The sequence below is a fragment of the Daphnia magna genome, linkage group LG7 (assembly GCF_020631705.1).
Source record: "Daphnia magna isolate NIES linkage group LG7, ASM2063170v1.1, whole genome shotgun sequence".
NCBI classification, from domain to species: Eukaryota; Metazoa; Arthropoda; class Branchiopoda; order Diplostraca; family Daphniidae; genus Daphnia; species Daphnia magna.
The window spans coordinates 4,142,093-4,159,766 of record NC_059188.1 but is presented as its reverse complement, the minus strand read 5'-3'; the positions used below and the strand labels follow the sequence as shown (position 1 = coordinate 4,159,766).

Genomic DNA, 17,674 nt, shown 5'->3' with positions numbered 1-17,674 from the left:
CTCCAACATACTACACTCAAGCCATTAAATACTATGCTACTCAAAGGTATTATAGCGAGGCTCCAATTTACTACTCTATGCAACGTACGCCAGTCCCAGCTACTACACCTAGGCTCCTTAACATTATAGACCACAAAGACTCCGGAGTACTACCCACCCAAAGCCGAAGCTACACCCTATTTATGCTGAATCAACCTGCTATACTGACGCTCCGAATTATTATTCTGCTTCTAGCTATTAGTACCCTCATCCAGCCCCGAAATACTATTAGAGGATACTATTAGGAGATTTATTCGAAAATCTTCAGCTTCCCAGGCAGACACCTATTCACAAAGCCATGGGAGATAGATGATATAAAAAATTTATTAATAAAAAAATTCTTATTTTAGGTTATTGATTGCAGAGTCAGAGACCAATGTTTGGAATCTGCCAATGTTCTAGCCCTCGAAACCCCAGCTGCCCTTCTGCTTCAACAAGGGTATAAAGCAATTATAATTTCAGGAGGTAAACATTGAAACCAAAAACAAATCAGACATTTTTAAATTGGCTTATTGCTTAATGCTATTGTTTCACTTAACTTTTGAAAACATGGTAGTGTATACATATGTTCAGGGTCAAGTTAATGAAATGGTTGAGCCAAAAATGAATTTTACATTACTTTTGAACAGGTCTCAACTCAGTTTACGCAGCGGATGCCCCACTATACGACCCAACAATCTTTACTTGCGATCTTCCAGTGCCGGGGATTTGTTATGCATGCAATTACTCAACAAGGAATTAGGTAACCAATTCTGTTTTATTAAATTTTTATTATTCAAATTATTTCATAGCAGTATTTAACATGTCAGAAATAACAATTATGTCATAAAATAAATAGAACGTTTATTTTATTTTATTTTATTTTGTTTGTTTTTTCTTTCGTTCTGTTAAGGTGGAACGGTGGAGAGAAAAGATGTTTGCGAAGATGGGCAATTCGAGATCCAAGTAGAAACGGAGTGTCCATTGTTTAAAGGCTTAGAGACTCGACAAACAGTATTACTGACCCATGGTGACAGCGTAGACAAGGTTGCAGAAGGGTTGCGTTGCGTCGCAAAATCTTCGCGTCATATTATTTCCGCTATTGCTGATACTGAACGCCGTCTTTACGGAGTCTAGTTCCATGATTTGACTGAAAACGGTATGTTGGTTTCCTTTCCATTGAGTGTGAAACATTGATCTTAATGGCTGGTGTAAAATTACAGGGCGAAAAATGTTGCATAACTTCTTGTTCGACATTTGTGGATTGCAAGGAGCAATGGGCTATCCCGCATCTGCAGCACCTACACCTGCACCAGTGAACTATCCTGCACTTCCAGCGATGCCAATTTCTGCGTCATCGCCTCTTACGAATCCTCCCCATTCAATCAGTGCCGCACTTCCTGTAACTGGGTCAATCCGCGATTTCCCTGTCTCCCCTTTTTGACCAATCCGCCAAGACCGCCTGGGGTAGTCAAGGTCAAAAAGGGGAGACAGGGAAAAGGGATGAGTGAAAATGGCCGCCGAAGCCAATATTTTACATCAAAATAGGGAGATTTCAAACAATTAAATCGGCACTATGGAGAATTTAACCCTAGCGAAAAAAATAGAGCATATACTATGATATGTCTTCTTTTTTTAGTGCAAAAATTACAAATAAATCTCAGAAGCGAATCTGTTCAGGTCTACTTTTGTAAGACACACTCTGAACATTTAAAAGTTAAATAACGTAATTAAATTTAAAAATTTTGAAACAAAAAAATACCATTAAAAAGAGCGTGAAAAACTGAATAAGATGTACTTATTCAAAAATCAATAGAGAAATAAAAACTAGTCTTAAATAAATAAAAATGAAAACGCGGAAAAAATCCTAAGTTACGGCAAAATGAAAAAATCTGATTTTCATTTTGCTGTAACTTTTCCCCTAATTGCGCAAAAAAAATCCTTTGGCCAATAAATTTCAAACATATTTATTGATTCACTTACCAAATTTCAACGAAATCCGAGTTTTGGTCGCGCATCGGATTTGTCAAATCCGCGCGGATTGACCCAACTACTCCTCGTCCGTATCCGATCAATTTCTCTTCAATCTATTAATGAAACATGGCCTTCCTTAATGTTGAGAGGTATGCCAAATAAACAGTACAACATAAAAGAAAATACTCAAACGGTTATTCAAAATGAGCAAAGATTTAGTTATTAAAGGATCTACTGCTTTACGCGTGTGAACGAAGATAGTATAGCAACAATTTTGGAGGAGAAAATTTCCTATGTTTGAACTAGAATAAGTTTACTATTATTCACGGTTGAGCGCCTTCGGGAACTGCCCCCGAGGCCATGCCCGTGCTCCTTTTTGGCCCGTAGGCCGAGGCGGAAGTTAGTTGCTCAAGTGATCAAGTCACTTAGTATCCTACTATTATTTTATTTTTTTAATTATTATTTTTTTAAATTTTTTAAATTTTTTAAATTTTATCTTTCTTTAACACTAGCATTGTCAGGACGTTGATTCGCTAGGATGCGAATCCAACGAGCGCGAAGTACGGTCACAGTATTGGAGGAATGACCGTGTGCTTGGTTCGTGGTTTGGAGTCACAAGTGGTAGGTGCACGCTGACGTAATCTTATTACGTCGGGGTACCCATTGAGCGGCGCGTGAAATGCGGTCTACTGACAACCCCAGTGGTACTGAATTTTTTTTGTAACACCACATGCACATGCTACCACTCGAACCACTGCACCAACCCGACAATGAGTTCCTACTCCTAATAATTACCTAGCATTCGTCCACTCTACTCTCCTCGCAATGAAGCAGTTTTCGTAAGGCGATCCAGTGGCTATGGTCGGAGGGGGTTAACGGGATTTTTTTTTTTTAAGACGTAGGCCACGTTACCTGATCCCGCATATTATGCGTACTGCCGTGCGGTTGGGGACTTACCACAGGCAGCTCGGGACCAAGCAACGCATATGCTACGTCAGACATCTTACCTTACCTTACTTGGGAAAAAGAAATGCAAATTATTACCTTTTAAAGCTGTGTCCCGCTCGCCTGCTTCCTTTTCTGGTTTACAGCAGTTCTTCTGTAGGAGGAGTATCACTCCTACATTAAGGGAAATGACGTCTTGAAGTTACAATAATGATCTGTCAGTTGTCATTGTTGCCACCAGGTGCCGTTTACCACGGCCGGGCGTCTGCTGTGTTTTTGGTGTGCTAGTGCATTCTGCTACATTTTGCTCTTGAGGAAATAATCTAGTTCTTTAAATGTTTATATTGTTTTATTCTCTTAGTTAAAACAAATCGCCTTTTTGTTTGGTTCTAAAGACAAAGTTCAATATCGTATACGTGTTATCAAACAAACTCTTGCCCTAGTAAAGAAATGTAATATAAGGTGATGAAGGTTAAAGAGGTTTAAACAAATTAAAAAATTCCCTACCACTTCTTCTATCTAATGTTGTTTCGTTACTTCTAAGAGATTTAAAGAAGTACGGACCAAAAAGCCACTTAAGTACTACGCTATCATCCTACCACACTACTATGTATGCTGCTCTGACCTACTTTATTGAAGCCCTGAAGTACTTACTCAGCTCCAAGTTACCACACGGATGCAACACTTTATTGCACCACAACTTACACTACTTCAAGCTACCACAAGGAGGCCCCCCAAATATTACACAACAAAGGCACCAGAGTACTACACAACAGATTATGCTACGCAAAACCAAGCTACTATATTGAAGCTCTGAAGTACTACTATTTACACTGCCCCAAGCTATATCATCGCTACAGTTGCCTACTACACCACAACAGAAGCAACCAAGTAATAGGGCCAAATTTTAATCTTTAAGTCTTTAAAAGGAAATCAAACTGACAGCTTGTATTTTTATCGCCGTACGACTCTTACGGTAAAGAATCGTACGGTGAAGTCCTAGGCAACACCAACAAAGGATCCTCTTACTGGGTTTCCCCTGAAGGTCAGATATTCACTTTGACATGGGCCGCTGATGAAGCCGGTTTCCAGCTTAAAGGTGATCACTTGCCCGTCGCTCCCGTCCACGAATACGAGCTCCAGTTGCCCCTGTCCACATTCCTTTCAACTGCAAAGGCTATAAAATTAAAAAAATTGTTAAAACCCTGACTGAATAAATACATGTTAATATGAAGCAGAGACTATCTAAACACACGCGACAAAAGAGTGGGTGTGTACGTCGTATATGCATTAGATTTAATCCACGCTTCATAAGCGATGTGGACACCTATAGTTTCCTCTATTTAGAGTTTAGTGTTTGTTCCCAATGTGACCAGCCAACGTTGTCTTAATCCAACGCTATTCAAACTGTCCAATCCTTGCGTCACTTTTTCATCCATCGTCGACATGCAATTAGCATCAGATAAGTTATTCATTACTACGTATACAGTATTCCGCAGTAATGGTGCTAGCGATCCAACACCGTTACTACCCGTAAATTGCATCATCAAGTCTTTTATACCATTCTTCTTACTATCCAAACACCCTTTACAAAGCTTTAGGTTTTTGTCGTTAATGGAACGGAAATGTACGATTTCGATAACAAAATTAAACACAATGATATAAAGAAAAAATGAACTTCATTCTATATTTTTTAATTTATCTGTTTATCTGATTAGTTTTCTAACTGAGAAAATGATTACACATTTATAATACGTTTGAATAGTGAGACGTGTAAGTGTAATCGTGAGTCGGAAATAACGTATGCACATCCCGACCGCTATTTGCCTATCGATTGTCTTCAGCTCACCGCTAGGTGGCATTTGTGCAATAGATTTAAAGAAAAATTTGTATGTAGAGTTTTTCTCTCTTGTTGAAGCATTCGTCGTGTTGCGTCTAACTGTTATACATTGTACTTTATTTACTTATTCATCGACATTACTCATTATTAATAAAAGATGTATTAGGCTTTTTTTCTGTTTTGTTTACGCTTGAAGTCTTGAACTTTTATGTGGCAGTCGAGCACTAGTGGTAGTCTAAGAATTAGAAAAGGTTTGTGCCGCTTCCATTTTAGTAAACGTTAGTTTCTATCCCCTTCCTTCTCACTTGCTAAAAAGAAAACGGATTTTTTTTTCATGCCAATGCAGGTGGATTACATGACCGACAAAATAGCGACATGACCACCGATTGACTCGTCTGTTTCGGCTGCGTCGAAATGGAATGTAACATCGCAGTTCAACTGATTGACGTACAAACTCACGAATTGCATCTGTGCGTTCATCTCGCCATAAGTTCTTGAAAAGTTAATCCACAGCACGCAAGGGATCTTTGTTTGCTTCAACTCAAAACGTTGAGATCCAAAAGGCCTTTTTGCGGACTTCCATTGACCTGGAGAGATCGGCTTCAAAAAGAATGTCGGACTTGCGTTGATGCTGGCCCAAACAGCAGTTAGCTTACGGTGACTATACTCACAGCAAACGAGAGGTGAGCTCCTTGGAGAACACGTCATCGTGTTAAGGAGAGTTCAACCATAAATTCAAAGCTGGATCTGGAAGTTTCGCAATCAGCACCGAGTTGGTTCGGTTGGTAGGACGTCCGGGAAAGATGAAAGGAAAAGAGCCCCGGACAAATGTGGTTGAGCTTAAATTTCACCTCTTGGCGTGACGTTTCATACTCGGTGGTGTTGAATGTCCCTTGAATTTTAAATCAATTATCATCCAGTTCTGTTACTTGAAAATCAGGTACAGGTGATGCGTGCTTTTTCAGTAAAGCACCTATATTCGACAGGCGCTCCCGTTCCAGGCGCTGCTCTACCAGGTGAAGGTGTTCCCGTGCCAGGAAATCCCAGGCAGATTGTTGGTTGGGATGGGTGATTGCATTAATGGGTATTGCGTTCAAGCTAATCTGCTTTTCTTCTTCTTCAGTAATATCTAATAACATGATCGATAGAATATAGACGCATATGCACAGACGTTAAATTTCCTCTTACCTTTTTCCCCGGATTAAGTTTTTCCTTGACAAAAGAAAAAAGAAAAAACAAACAAACAAAGGGAAAAATGTTTAGAGAAACGAAACATGTAATACTTTAGACGAAATTACTAACTGCCACGTAGGTTACCTGTTCCCTTACACGCCAGTTCATTTTTTCTAGTTTTCTTGTTTATCTTTTCTTCTTAAGCGATGGCCGATAGAGATTATCGCGTTTGACGCACAATGCCTAAAAAAATCGTGAAAGAACAAATAGAGTAATCGATTTAGAGAATCCCGTTCAACTTTCTAATGGAACATACACGAACTTCAATTCTTTCCTCTTTACTGAAATCTTTTTGCTAGTCAAAGAAACTAAAATGTGAGAGATAAGAGATAAGATACTGATGTTTTCCATGGTCGCTTGAGTTTAATAGTTATTCACACGTGCGATAACAACTTAACTCCAAATTATCAGCGAAATAGTTATGACGACAACTCGGCTGCGACCCTGAAGATACGTAAATTGCAAATAATCATTTAATTTCTGCTTCAATTAGACATAAGTGATATTGACAATGGAATTTCATTAGTTTAAAGTCGTCTATTTACCTTTGCTTTGAGATTTGTTGTAAACAGCATGATATCAGCAAACTGAAAATAAAAGTAGGCTCCTACATCATCTGAAAACCAACCTGCAAGACAATCTGTCTACTTAAAGACAATTTGATTCCACATTTTAATTGTTAAAAATGCAAACTGAAATGACGACACGCACACCTTACAGGTAATGACGTAACAGCCAATAGTCTTACCCTTTTTTACGTTTTTGTTTCCTGGAAAGAGCGTTAAAGGGCTCCTAGAATTGGTTCGATCTATTTGCAGTGAACGTAATACATCCCAGATTTCTCAGGTAAAATTTCTCATTTAATATTCAATTTGCTTTAAATTATGGAACAAGCATGAAAAAATTCACGCAATTTATCAAACTGGCAAATGAAACTCGACAAGTTGCAGCACCAAATCAGATTTTTTATTAAACAGATTTCAGTTTTTTCTCCATCTTGATGACATAACATCCCAATTTAGAAATTGATTTAATTGTCAACATATAGATACTCTGCCCGACAGAGAGTGTTATTTCCACATGCTTCGAGTGGCTAACAAACAAAGATCTGGATAATTCTTGATCAGCCTCTCCCAATCATCTTGTTTGCATATTTCTTTTCCATGTGATGCCACGAAAGCGAGTGCTGCTTCTTTAAGGGAATCGACTGCATGGACGTGCGCCCACGCCATTAGATTAATAGCGTTCTCCAATTTGATGCAAGTTAACAAGAACTGAACACACTCGTCTTTCAGGTCCTCAATGTCGTACATATCGGCCGCAACAAACAAAGGCTGGGCGTTTTCCTCTGACAACTTTGTCGATGTTCGACCAGAGTAAATGTAATGGAGCAATTGTTTGAAAATATCCGGTTTGATGTCTTTGATGCAAACTTTTCTTGTACTCGTTTCTTGCATTTCGCCGTGGAACATGGCAGCGAAGATGGAGCTCCTGGCCGACAAAAGGAAGACATGACCACCGATCGGCTCGTCTTCATTGATCTCATCGAAACTGAACGTAACGTCACAGTTTAATTGATTGACGTACAAGTTCGTGAATTGCCTATGAGCGTTAATCTCTCCAACACTTTGATAAAACTTGATCCAAAATTGGCAAGGAATTTCAGTTGCATCCCAATCTGGAATGACGGGGAACGTTTCGGACTTCCATACAATGTAAGGTAACTGGTCCAAAATGATTTTCTGACATCTACCGACCCGAGCCCATACAGCAGCTGATTGGTCCCTACCATCCATCGAAATTAACCCCTGTGATGTTGGGCATGCTTCACGCTTCAGCTTGAGATTCATCATGAACTGAGTATCGGGTGAGCACTCACATTGATCAGGCTCAGGATCTTGCTTGTAGTACTTCAAGGTGAGCTTGTAGAAAGCTGAGGAATATTGGTCGAGTCTAAACGTCGTCTCTTGGCTTCCTCTTGCGTTTTCAATTGAGCTGATGTCGAATACCCATTTGATATGATACAATCCGTCAGATAGCGCTGTTACCTGAACGTCTGATGGAACATTCACCGATATCGAAGAAGAAACATCTGAATCTGACAAACTGGCCATTTTCGTACTTGCCTCCAGAAGCACACTCTTTTTCTCCGACATTACTTAGTAGATAATGAAGTAAAACACACTATTAATTGCACTCGGCACAGCTGTTGAATTTCCTACTCTCCTTTACCCAAGTAGTTTTTGAGAGTTTCCTCCTTGGCGAAACGAAACACAAGAGATTAAATCAAGCACAATCGAACATCAACCCGAGACGACATTACATCAAGTGACACTAAGCTGCACTTGTTTGCACGGATTTTTCTTCGAAAACGCCCATTCCTTTTCTCTTCTTTTCTAGTTTACCTTCCCCTTTGCACCGATGTCCGTCGGCGTTATTCAATTGGGCGGCGGAGATGCAACATCTACGTTAACCAACGGCTCACATACGAATGAAAATGTCGCGTTTTTAAAGCCGAGTTACTCTTCATGGAAGAGCTATAGTGCACGAATAAATGTGGTGCACAGAGTGCCAATTATTTGAACGAACACTGTAGCAATAGACTTTTTTAGACTTAGCAATTACTTTTCCTTTGGCAATTGCGATTTAAAGCCACGTAACCAGAGAAAAACAGACTATTCTCAACTGATCGCACATTCGCTTCTTTGCTTTTAATTTTCACCAGTTTGAAGGAAAAAAGTGAATATGTACTTTAATGAGTTAATGAATTAACGTGATGTCAAGATTGGAATTGCAGGAATAACTATAACTGCAAGAATTTAGTAGTGACGATCCTAGATTGTTTTATTTCCGACAACTGGAATAACACCTAAACAATGCGTGAGCCAATTAGTGCCAATATCAGCCGCAAGGTGATATGGAGGATTCTTGCATGTCATTAACGGTGTTCATGCGTGATGCCACACCCTAAATCGTGAGTGCTTGAAAGTAATATGAAATTTTAAACATTTAATTAAGTTATTTGTTTTATAGTCAAGTCAAATGATATTCATCATTGTTTTCCCAATAATGTTCATTTAAGACATTACGTCATAGTTTCTCAAAATTTAAATGGGAGTTAGTTATTTTATGTCGAAAATTGCCCGATTTTGTTATCAACGTGGTTTGGTGCCTAAATTCACGGTATATAAGAGTTGAGTGCATTTCTATGTGTAGCGGCACTTGAAATGACTGGGTACCCTCCCAATGTTGGGATTGCTAGTAACCAAGAGTCTGTAAGCAATTACAACTCGAAAGGTGAAGCGTTGGAATGGGATTGGCCCCCCATTGCAATGCAAGACTGAATAGAGAGGTAAGAGCCCTCAGCTGATGTCACGATGTGGATCATATAGTACAGCAATATGATCTCCGTCCGGGCAGGTCTGGAGGTTACTAAAATAGCAAGTCAATCAAGTGCTTAGCGCAACCCTTTTTTTTTTTTTTTTCAATAACTAAAATTCAAACTGGCAAACAAAAACTTCTAACATCTAGTCCGAATATTTAAGCATTTCCCTAAATTAGAAATTTCAGGTTAACGTTGGTTGGTTAACAGGCACAAGAGATTTAAAGATGCCCAATAAATTCTCTATGCCAATGGGCTAACGTAATGAACGAAGTCAATATTCTGTACTACGTATCTGAAGATATAATGTCATAAACAGATTCACAAATGTTTATAATATAACTCTAAAATATTAAACTGTAAATTAATTTTCAGAATTACAAAGCTGTTCAGAGTAAAATTGAAATTGCCTTCACCCACCTTATTTGATAAAGAATAGAAACAATAATGGATTAGGTAACAATATACATTTTTATTCATCATTTCATTGAGTAACCACAATGGTATGGAACGACTAGTGAATGCATAAATATATATCAAGGAAATACTTAATTTGGAACGAGGACTGCCAATGATAAAACAAAATCTAATTGACACTTCATCGAGCTAGATGGACAACACAATCTTAACAATTAATAGTACTTTGGTGGCTCAGTGTAGTAAGATGGGGTTGCATATGTTGGGTAGTAGGCTGGAGCGTCGGTGTAGTAACTGGGAGCAGCGTAAGTGGTGGTGTAGTACTCTGGCGCTTTTGTGGTGTAGTATTTGGGGGCTTCAGTTTGGTAGTAACTTGGAGCTGAGTAGTACTCGGGAGCCTTGGTGGTGTAGTACTCGGGAGCGGAGTAAGTTGTAGTGTAATAGACGGGGGATTCGGTGTAGTAGCTTGGGGTAGCATAAGTAGGCGCGTAGTATTCAGGCGCCTTAGTGGTGTAGTACTTCGGAGCCTCGTTCTGGTAGTAGGTTGAAGCCGAATATTTAGGAGCCTCAGTGAAGTAAACGGGAGCAGCATAAGTGGTAGGGTAGTATTCGGCCTTTTCCATAGCGTAGTACTCGGGGACCTTAGTGGTATAATAAGAAGTGGCAGTGTAGTATTGTGGTGCATCGGTGTAGTAACTTGGCTTGGCATATGTAGCAGAGTAAACCGGGGCTTCAGTGTAGTAACTTGGTGCCGAGTAGTATTTTGGAGCTTCAGGGTAATAAGCTGGGGTGGAATAGGTTGTTGTTGTGTAGTAGCTAGGCTCGGTGTAGTAAGACGGGGTGGAGTAATACTGAGGGGTCTCAGTGTAGTAAATCGGAGCTACGTAGTACTTGGTTGCTTCTGCTTCGGTGTAGTAAGCAGCGGTAGTAGTAGTATAGCTGGGGACAGCATAGTACTTGGGGGCTTCGGTGTAGTAACTTGGTGCAGCGTAAAACGTTGTGTAGTACTCCGGTGCCTTAGTGGTGTAGTATTTCGGAGCCTCAGTGTAGTAGCTTGGAGCTGAGTAGGACTTGGGAGCTTCAGTGTAGTAGGTCGGAGCAGCATATGTAGTGGTGTAGTAGGATGCTGTGGTGTAGTATTCAGGCGCTTTGGTCGTGTAGTATTTTGGTGACTCGGTGTAGTAGCTAGGTGCAGCATATGTTGTTATATAATACTCGGCCTTCTTCGTTGTGTAGTACTCGGGAGCCTTGGTGGTGTAGTAGCTGGGGGCTGCATACGTCGTTGTGTAGTAAGGCACCGGAGTAGTGCTGTACCCAGAAGACGATCCCATCGGTCCACCCATGGCTTCTCCAGCCAGCAAGGTAACGACAGCCAACAGCAGCATCGCGCCGTAGTTAGCTGAAACAAGACAATACATAAAACGTTATGTCCTGAATCCACCTGGATGTAATAATAAGATGCACACAAGTTCATTTCGATTGATTGAAATCAAAATGAATCGCAATTTCAATTCCTACGATTAAATAATTAAATAAAACGATAAATTACTCGTCATTTTAGAGTTAGAAAACACGATGTGAAGTACAACTAATGGTAGATGTCGTGCTGCTGTCCAAGTTGCTTACTACACTGAATTGAAACACCTCTGTCCTCTCATTTTATATGACTGCAAAAGTGCAAAGTCACCCTGTTTCAATTCATTGGCATTGCGCTTACGACACGTGCACCTTACGGGTAGTGACGTAACAGCCAATATTCTTACCCCACCCTTTTGGCTTGGCGCTTTTGTTGTGTAGGATCACGTTTGAAAGGGCGAACATTGCTGAATGTCAAACAACAATCCTTAACGTGAATATCAATTTCTCTTTAAAACAATATGCACAAGAGAATGTTAATTGTAAAACTCTTATTATAATAGTAAAACTAGTTAAACTATCTATTAATTAACCCCGATGTATCCGCTAACTGATTAATTCCAATGATTTGGCTGACGACATCGAGACAAAGAAAACACAAAAAGATGTGATTTGTGCTGTAACAAATGATGCAATCTTTTTCTTTTCCTAGTCGGTAATTGCAAGAAAAAAGTCCTTTATTCATTGTCAAATATGAATCGTTGAAAGTTGCTAAAATGTTAAAATTCATGTTTGCATTCAAGTGCCAATATTACACCTGTGTATCCAAGAAGTAAACCCATGATCAAAAATCCTTTATGGGGCATACGTCGTGATAACTGAGCAGATTGCAGTCATGAACAAATATTTAGTTAACTAGAACGTACGTACGGTACGTATACGACTACGTTTACTATCACATGTAGGACTATGTTGATGGACATTATTTCTTACGTAATTTCACTTTAAAAACTCAAATGTCATTATAATTAAAAGATTTTACTATTGTTCACGTATAATTAAGAAATAAGGTAATAACGGAATTCTTTATTCCTCATTAGTCTGCCATTAAGAATTACCATAGGGTATACTGTACGTCAAGGTGTAAAGGTCCTTCATATAGGCCTATCGTGAAACAAACTCGATTCACCATGCCACCCTTGTTTTGCACACAAGTGCAAGAAAAGAGAAAGAAATTGAATGCGAAGGGTTAACGAGGACATTTTTGTATGAAACATCTCATTTAACATTAATGTTATACTTCACAAAGACTGGGATGAACGAATAAATATGGGAGATGAAATGTTCAGCTCTTTAAAAAAACTTTGCCTCTAATAGTATTTAGGAGCTGCTTCAGGGTAGTGGCTTGGGGCAGAGTAGTACTTTGGAGCCTCAGTGTAATAGCTGGGAGCCGCATAAGTGGTGGTGTAGTATTCAGGTGCCTTGGTGGTGTAGTACTGTGGCTCTTCACTTTGGTAGTAGGTCGGAGCCGGATAGTACTTGGGAGCCTCAGTGTAGTAAACAGGGGCAGCGTAAGTGGTGGTGTAGTATTCAGCTTTCTTGGTATAGTACTCCGGGGCTTTAGTTGTGTAGTATTCAGCAGCCTTTGTGGTGTAATATTGGGGAGCCTCAGTGTAGTAAGATGGAGCAGCATACGTTGTAGTGTAGTAGCTAGGTTCAACGTAATACGAAGGAGCAGCAGTGGTGTAGTAACTGGGAGCAGAGTTATACTTTGGAGCCTCAGTGTAGTAGCTTGATGTAGCGTAAGTCGTTGTGTAATACTCCGGTGCCTTCGTTGTGTAGTATTTGGGTGCCTCTGCGTAGTAACTTGGAGCCGAATAGTACTTGGGGGCTTCGGTGTAGTACGTCGGAGCACCATACGTAGTTGTGTAGTATTCCGGCGCTTTGGTCGTGTAGTACTTGGGAGGTTCGGTGTAGTAGCTCGGGGCAGCATATTTTGTCGTGTAATACTCAGCCTTCTTCGTTGTGTAGTACTCAGGAGCCTTGCTGGTGTAGTAGGACGCCGGAGTGGTGTAGTACCCGGATGAAGACGATCCCATCGGTCCACCCATGGCCTCTCCAGCCATCAAAGAAACAACAGCCAATAGCAGCAATGTGGCGTAGTTAGCTGCATATTGAAAAAGAATGCGGTTTAAGTTATGATCTAAACAAATAGCCTTATAAAACATAATGCATCAGTTTTTAACAATATCCTAGATTCAATAATTGAGCCTGGTTTTCCCATAATTACAAGATGTAAATCCTGAGTACATAAAACTAAACAATGCGATCATCACTTTGAAAATCTAGCTTGAAATTCCGGTTCAAAACATGTTTGATATAAATGACCGGCTTCTACGAGAAAAATTGAAATCATTCTAAACAAAAGTGAGATTAACGTAAGATATTTACCCATGATAATAAGTGAAATTTGACTTGGTAACGAACAGCTGGATAACACGACTCTCTTTACTACCGTTGCTTATCGATGAGTCCACTCGACTGATTCAAACTGAATTTTGTCCTCATTTTATAAGAATTTTTGTCAGCCTGATGTGCACGCCCCTAGCCCATGGCATTGAAAATTACAAGTGCTATATGATGCTTAGCCCTCCTTTATTGATATTTTCGCCTACCTTATGACATCCTCTTCCCCATTTCCTTCTCTTTTTGGCCGTTGGCAATTGCGATTTAAGGCCACGTATTTTCTTGTCTTAAATTTTCATTCAAAACGTTATGATGGTAAAAAAAAAGAAGGATGTGTCCCTTAATGCCATTGCAATGTCAAACTCTAACTGGAATCGTAGGATTGACAATAATGGTCATAAATAAACAATAAAAATCCTACATAAGGTTGTCGTTGCGTTTTCAACAGGAAACTGATAGAATGACAAGGGACATTACTTAATGCTTATACGGGTAAATACAAATCTAAATATTGAAATCTAATTGTAAATTGAACTCGGCGATTAATATTTGCGCTCTCGTTTCGTATAACTCTTAGCCGATGCATCAACCCATTAGTGCTAACATCGGCCGCAAGCCGATATGGAGGATTCTTGCATGTCATTAACGGTGTTGATGCGTGATGCCACACCCTAAATCGTGAGTGCTAGATAATAATTCGCAATTTTAAATATTTAATTAAGGTTTTTGTTTTATAATCAAGTCGAATGATATTCATCACTGTTTTTCCGATAATGTTCATTTAAGACATTACGTCATAGTTTCTCAGAATTTAAATGGGAGTTAGTTTATGTCGGAAATTGCCCGATTGTGTTATCAACGTGGTTTGGTGCCTCAATTCACGGTATATAAGAGTTGAGTGCATTTCCATGTGTAGCGGCACTTGAAATGACTGGGTATGGCACCCTCCCAATGTTGGGATTGCTAGTAACCAAGAGTCTGTAAGCAAATACAACTCGAAACGTCAAGCGTTGGTATGGGATTGGCCCACCATTCCAATGCAAGGCTGAATAGAGAGGTAAGAGCTATCAGCTGATGTCATGATAGATCGGTTCAATAGCTGTACTAAACGATTCGGTCCATCGTGACAGGTCTGGAGGATACTAGCATGTCATTCAAGAGCTTAGCGCAACCATTTTTTTCTTTTTTCTTTTTTTTTCACAATTAAGTGAAATTGCGCAAACAATGAACTCTAGCTGTTAGTACCCAATTTTGAGCATTGGCTTTCTACTTGACATTTTCAATGGAAAACTAGGAAAACCCACGATAGCGATGGAAATACAACATGAAAGAATCTTCGCTACACCACACAGTGCAATAGAGCCGGGGTAAGAAACTGAAAATTCGAAAATGTTCAACTTCAAGATGCCTTTGGGCTAAAGCGATGAATCAGGGTGGCGGTAGGTATTATAAAATTGAACGTGTGAAGTGGAAGTAAACCAGTTACGTTGGTGCCTTCAAACTGACTCCATCGTCGGCAACATATTGCATCGGCAACATATTGCATCGGCAACATATTGCATATTCGGCTGTCAAACATGCGTAAGACAAAGTCGTTCATTCATTTTTGCATTTTCCAGCAGCCCTACTAACTACAATGTTTCCCTCACTAGTTCATTGTATGGATCGATTACTGAACTGTTTAATTTTTGAATTTGGAGGGGACTACGATGTCATGCTGCTGTTTGCTTTTGCCATTTTGATGGCTACATCGGTGGGTACCGATGGGTTTGTCCTCATCTGGACACTAGACTACACAACCCCTACGCCCTACTACACCACCTCGTATGCTGCTCCCTCTTACAGCACCAAGGTTCTCTCGAATATTCTACCACATATGCAGCTCCCAGCTACTACACCTAGTCTCCCAACTACTTACTACACGACCAGAACGCCCAAATACTACACGACCATATACTCCGCTCCAACATACTACACTCAAGCCATTAAATACTATGCTACTCAAAGGTATTATAGCGAGGCTCCAATTTACTACTCTATGCAACGTACGCCAGTCCCAGCTACTACACCTAGGCTCCTTAACATTATAGACCACAAAGACTCCGGAGTACTACCCACCCAAAGCCGAAGCTACACCCTATTTATGCTGAATCAACCTGCTATACTGACGCTCCGAATTATTATTCTGCTTCTAGCTATTAGTACCCTCATCCAGCCCCGAAATACTATTAGAGGATACTATTAGGAGATTTATTCGAAAATCTTCAGCTTCCCAGGCAGACACCTATTCACAAAGCCATGGGAGATAGATGATATAAAAAATTTATTAATAAAAAAATTCTTATTTTAGGTTATTGATTGCAGAGTCAGAGACCAATGTTTGGAATCTGCCAATGTTCTAGCCCTCGAAACCCCAGCTGCCCTTCTGCTTCAACAAGGGTATAAAGCAATTATAATTTCAGGAGGTAAACATTGAAACCAAAAACAAATCAGACATTTTTAAATTGGCTTATTGCTTAATGCTATTGTTTCACTTAACTTTTGAAAACATGGTAGTGTATACATATGTTCAGGGTCAAGTTAATGAAATGGTTGAGCCAAAAATGAATTTTACATTACTTTTGAACAGGTCTCAACTCAGTTTACGCAGCGGATGCCCCACTATACGACCCAACAATCTTTACTTGCGATCTTCCAGTGCCGGGGATTTGTTATGCATGCAATTACTCAACAAGGAATTAGGTAACCAATTCTGTTTTATTAAATTTTTATTATTCAAATTATTTCATAGCAGTATTTAACATGTCAGAAATAACAATTATGTCATAAAATAAATAGAACGTTTATTTTATTTTATTTTATTTTGTTTGTTTTTTCTTTCGTTCTGTTAAGGTGGAACGGTGGAGAGAAAAGATGTTTGCGAAGATGGGCAATTCGAGATCCAAGTAGAAACGGAGTGTCCATTGTTTAAAGGCTTAGAGACTCGACAAACAGTATTACTGACCCATGGTGACAGCGTAGACAAGGTTGCAGAAGGGTTGCGTTGCGTCGCAAAATCTTCGCGTCATATTATTTCCGCTATTGCTGATACTGAACGCCGTCTTTACGGAGTCTAGTTCCATGATTTGACTGAAAACGGTATGTTGGTTTCCTTTCCATTGAGTGTGAAACATTGATCTTAATGGCTGGTGTAAAATTACAGGGCGAAAAATGTTGCATAACTTCTTGTTCGACATTTGTGGATTGCAAGGAGCAATGGGCTATCCCGCATCTGCAGCACCTACACCTGCACCAGTGAACTATCCTGCACTTCCAGCGATGCCAATTTCTGCGTCATCGCCTCTTACGAATCCTCCCCATTCAATCAGTGCCGCACTTCCTGTAACTGGGTCAATCCGCGATTTCCCTGTCTCCCCTTTTTGACCAATCCGCCAAGACCGCCTGGGGTAGTCAAGGTCAAAAAGGGGAGACAGGGAAAAGGGATGAGTGAAAATGGCCGCCGAAGCCAATATTTTACATCAAAATAGGGAGATTTCAAACAATTAAATCGGCACTATGGAGAATTTAACCCTAGCGAAAAAAATAGAGCATATACTATGATATGTCTTCTTTTTTTAGTGCAAAAATTACAAATAAATCTCAGAAGCGAATCTGTTCAGGTCTACTTTTGTAAGACACACTCTGAACATTTAAAAGTTAAATAACGTAATTAAATTTAAAAATTTTGAAACAAAAAAATACCATTAAAAAGAGCGTGAAAAACTGAATAAGATGTACTTATTCAAAAATCAATAGAGAAATAAAAACTAGTCTTAAATAAATAAAAATGAAAACGCGGAAAAAATCCTAAGTTACGGCAAAATGAAAAAATCTGATTTTCATTTTGCTGTAACTTTTCCCCTAATTGCGCAAAAAAAAATCCTTTGGCCAATAAATTTCAAACATATTTATTGATTCACTTACCAAATTTCAACGAAATCCGAGTTTTGGTCGCGCATCGGATTTGTCAAATCCGCGCGGATTGACCCAACTACTCCTCGTCC

At 39.6% G+C, this 17,674-nt stretch overlaps 2 protein-coding genes and 4 long non-coding RNA genes across 7 annotated transcripts; 3 read left to right on the top strand and 3 right to left on the bottom strand.

The window, feature by feature from the left end:
* The first annotated feature begins 409 nt into the window (after nucleotides 1-409).
* LOC123474724 lies at nucleotides 410-1,633 on the top strand. The gene is made up of 4 exons (XR_006649660.1): nucleotides 410-504; nucleotides 669-781; nucleotides 932-1,177; nucleotides 1,242-1,633. It is a non-coding gene; the product is annotated as an uncharacterized LOC123474724 (long non-coding RNA).
* A 1,543-nt stretch (nucleotides 1,634-3,176) lies between these two features.
* Nucleotides 3,177-4,176, top strand: LOC123474720. 2 transcript variants are annotated; one of them, XR_006649653.1, is made up of 3 exons: nucleotides 3,177-3,417; nucleotides 3,482-3,828; nucleotides 3,920-4,176. It is a non-coding gene; the product is annotated as an uncharacterized LOC123474720 (long non-coding RNA). The 2 variants fall into 2 exon arrangements; XR_006649652.1 differs by having other exon boundaries at nucleotides 3,178-3,399.
* Nucleotides 4,177-4,918: 742 nt separating this feature from the next.
* LOC116927683 lies at nucleotides 4,919-6,277 on the bottom strand. Its single transcript, XR_004396740.2, has 3 exons — nucleotides 6,095-6,277; nucleotides 5,966-5,989; nucleotides 4,919-5,906 (listed from the first exon to the last, which is right to left on the bottom strand). It is a non-coding gene; the product is annotated as an uncharacterized LOC116927683 (long non-coding RNA).
* Nucleotides 6,278-6,954: 677 nt separating this feature from the next.
* Nucleotides 6,955-8,565, bottom strand: LOC123474719 (kelch-like protein 21). Its single transcript, XM_045177194.1, has one exon. It carries the CDS (start codon nucleotides 8,164-8,166, stop codon nucleotides 7,081-7,083), a length of 1,086 nt encoding a protein of 361 aa, XP_045033129.1. The 5' UTR covers nucleotides 8,167-8,565; the 3' UTR covers nucleotides 6,955-7,080.
* A 1,279-nt stretch (nucleotides 8,566-9,844) lies between these two features.
* On the bottom strand, nucleotides 9,845-13,757 carry LOC116927660 (extensin-2). Its single transcript, XM_032934705.2, is given in 3 exon segments — nucleotides 9,845-11,079; nucleotides 12,529-13,332; nucleotides 13,617-13,757. Coding segments are annotated over 3 exon segments (1,863 nt in total). The 5' UTR covers nucleotides 13,621-13,757; the 3' UTR covers nucleotides 9,845-10,024.
* Nucleotides 13,758-16,001: 2,244 nt separating this feature from the next.
* On the top strand, nucleotides 16,002-17,225 carry LOC123474725. The gene is made up of 4 exons (XR_006649661.1): nucleotides 16,002-16,096; nucleotides 16,261-16,373; nucleotides 16,524-16,769; nucleotides 16,834-17,225. It is a non-coding gene; the product is annotated as an uncharacterized LOC123474725 (long non-coding RNA).
* Nucleotides 17,226-17,674: the final 449 nt, after the last annotated feature.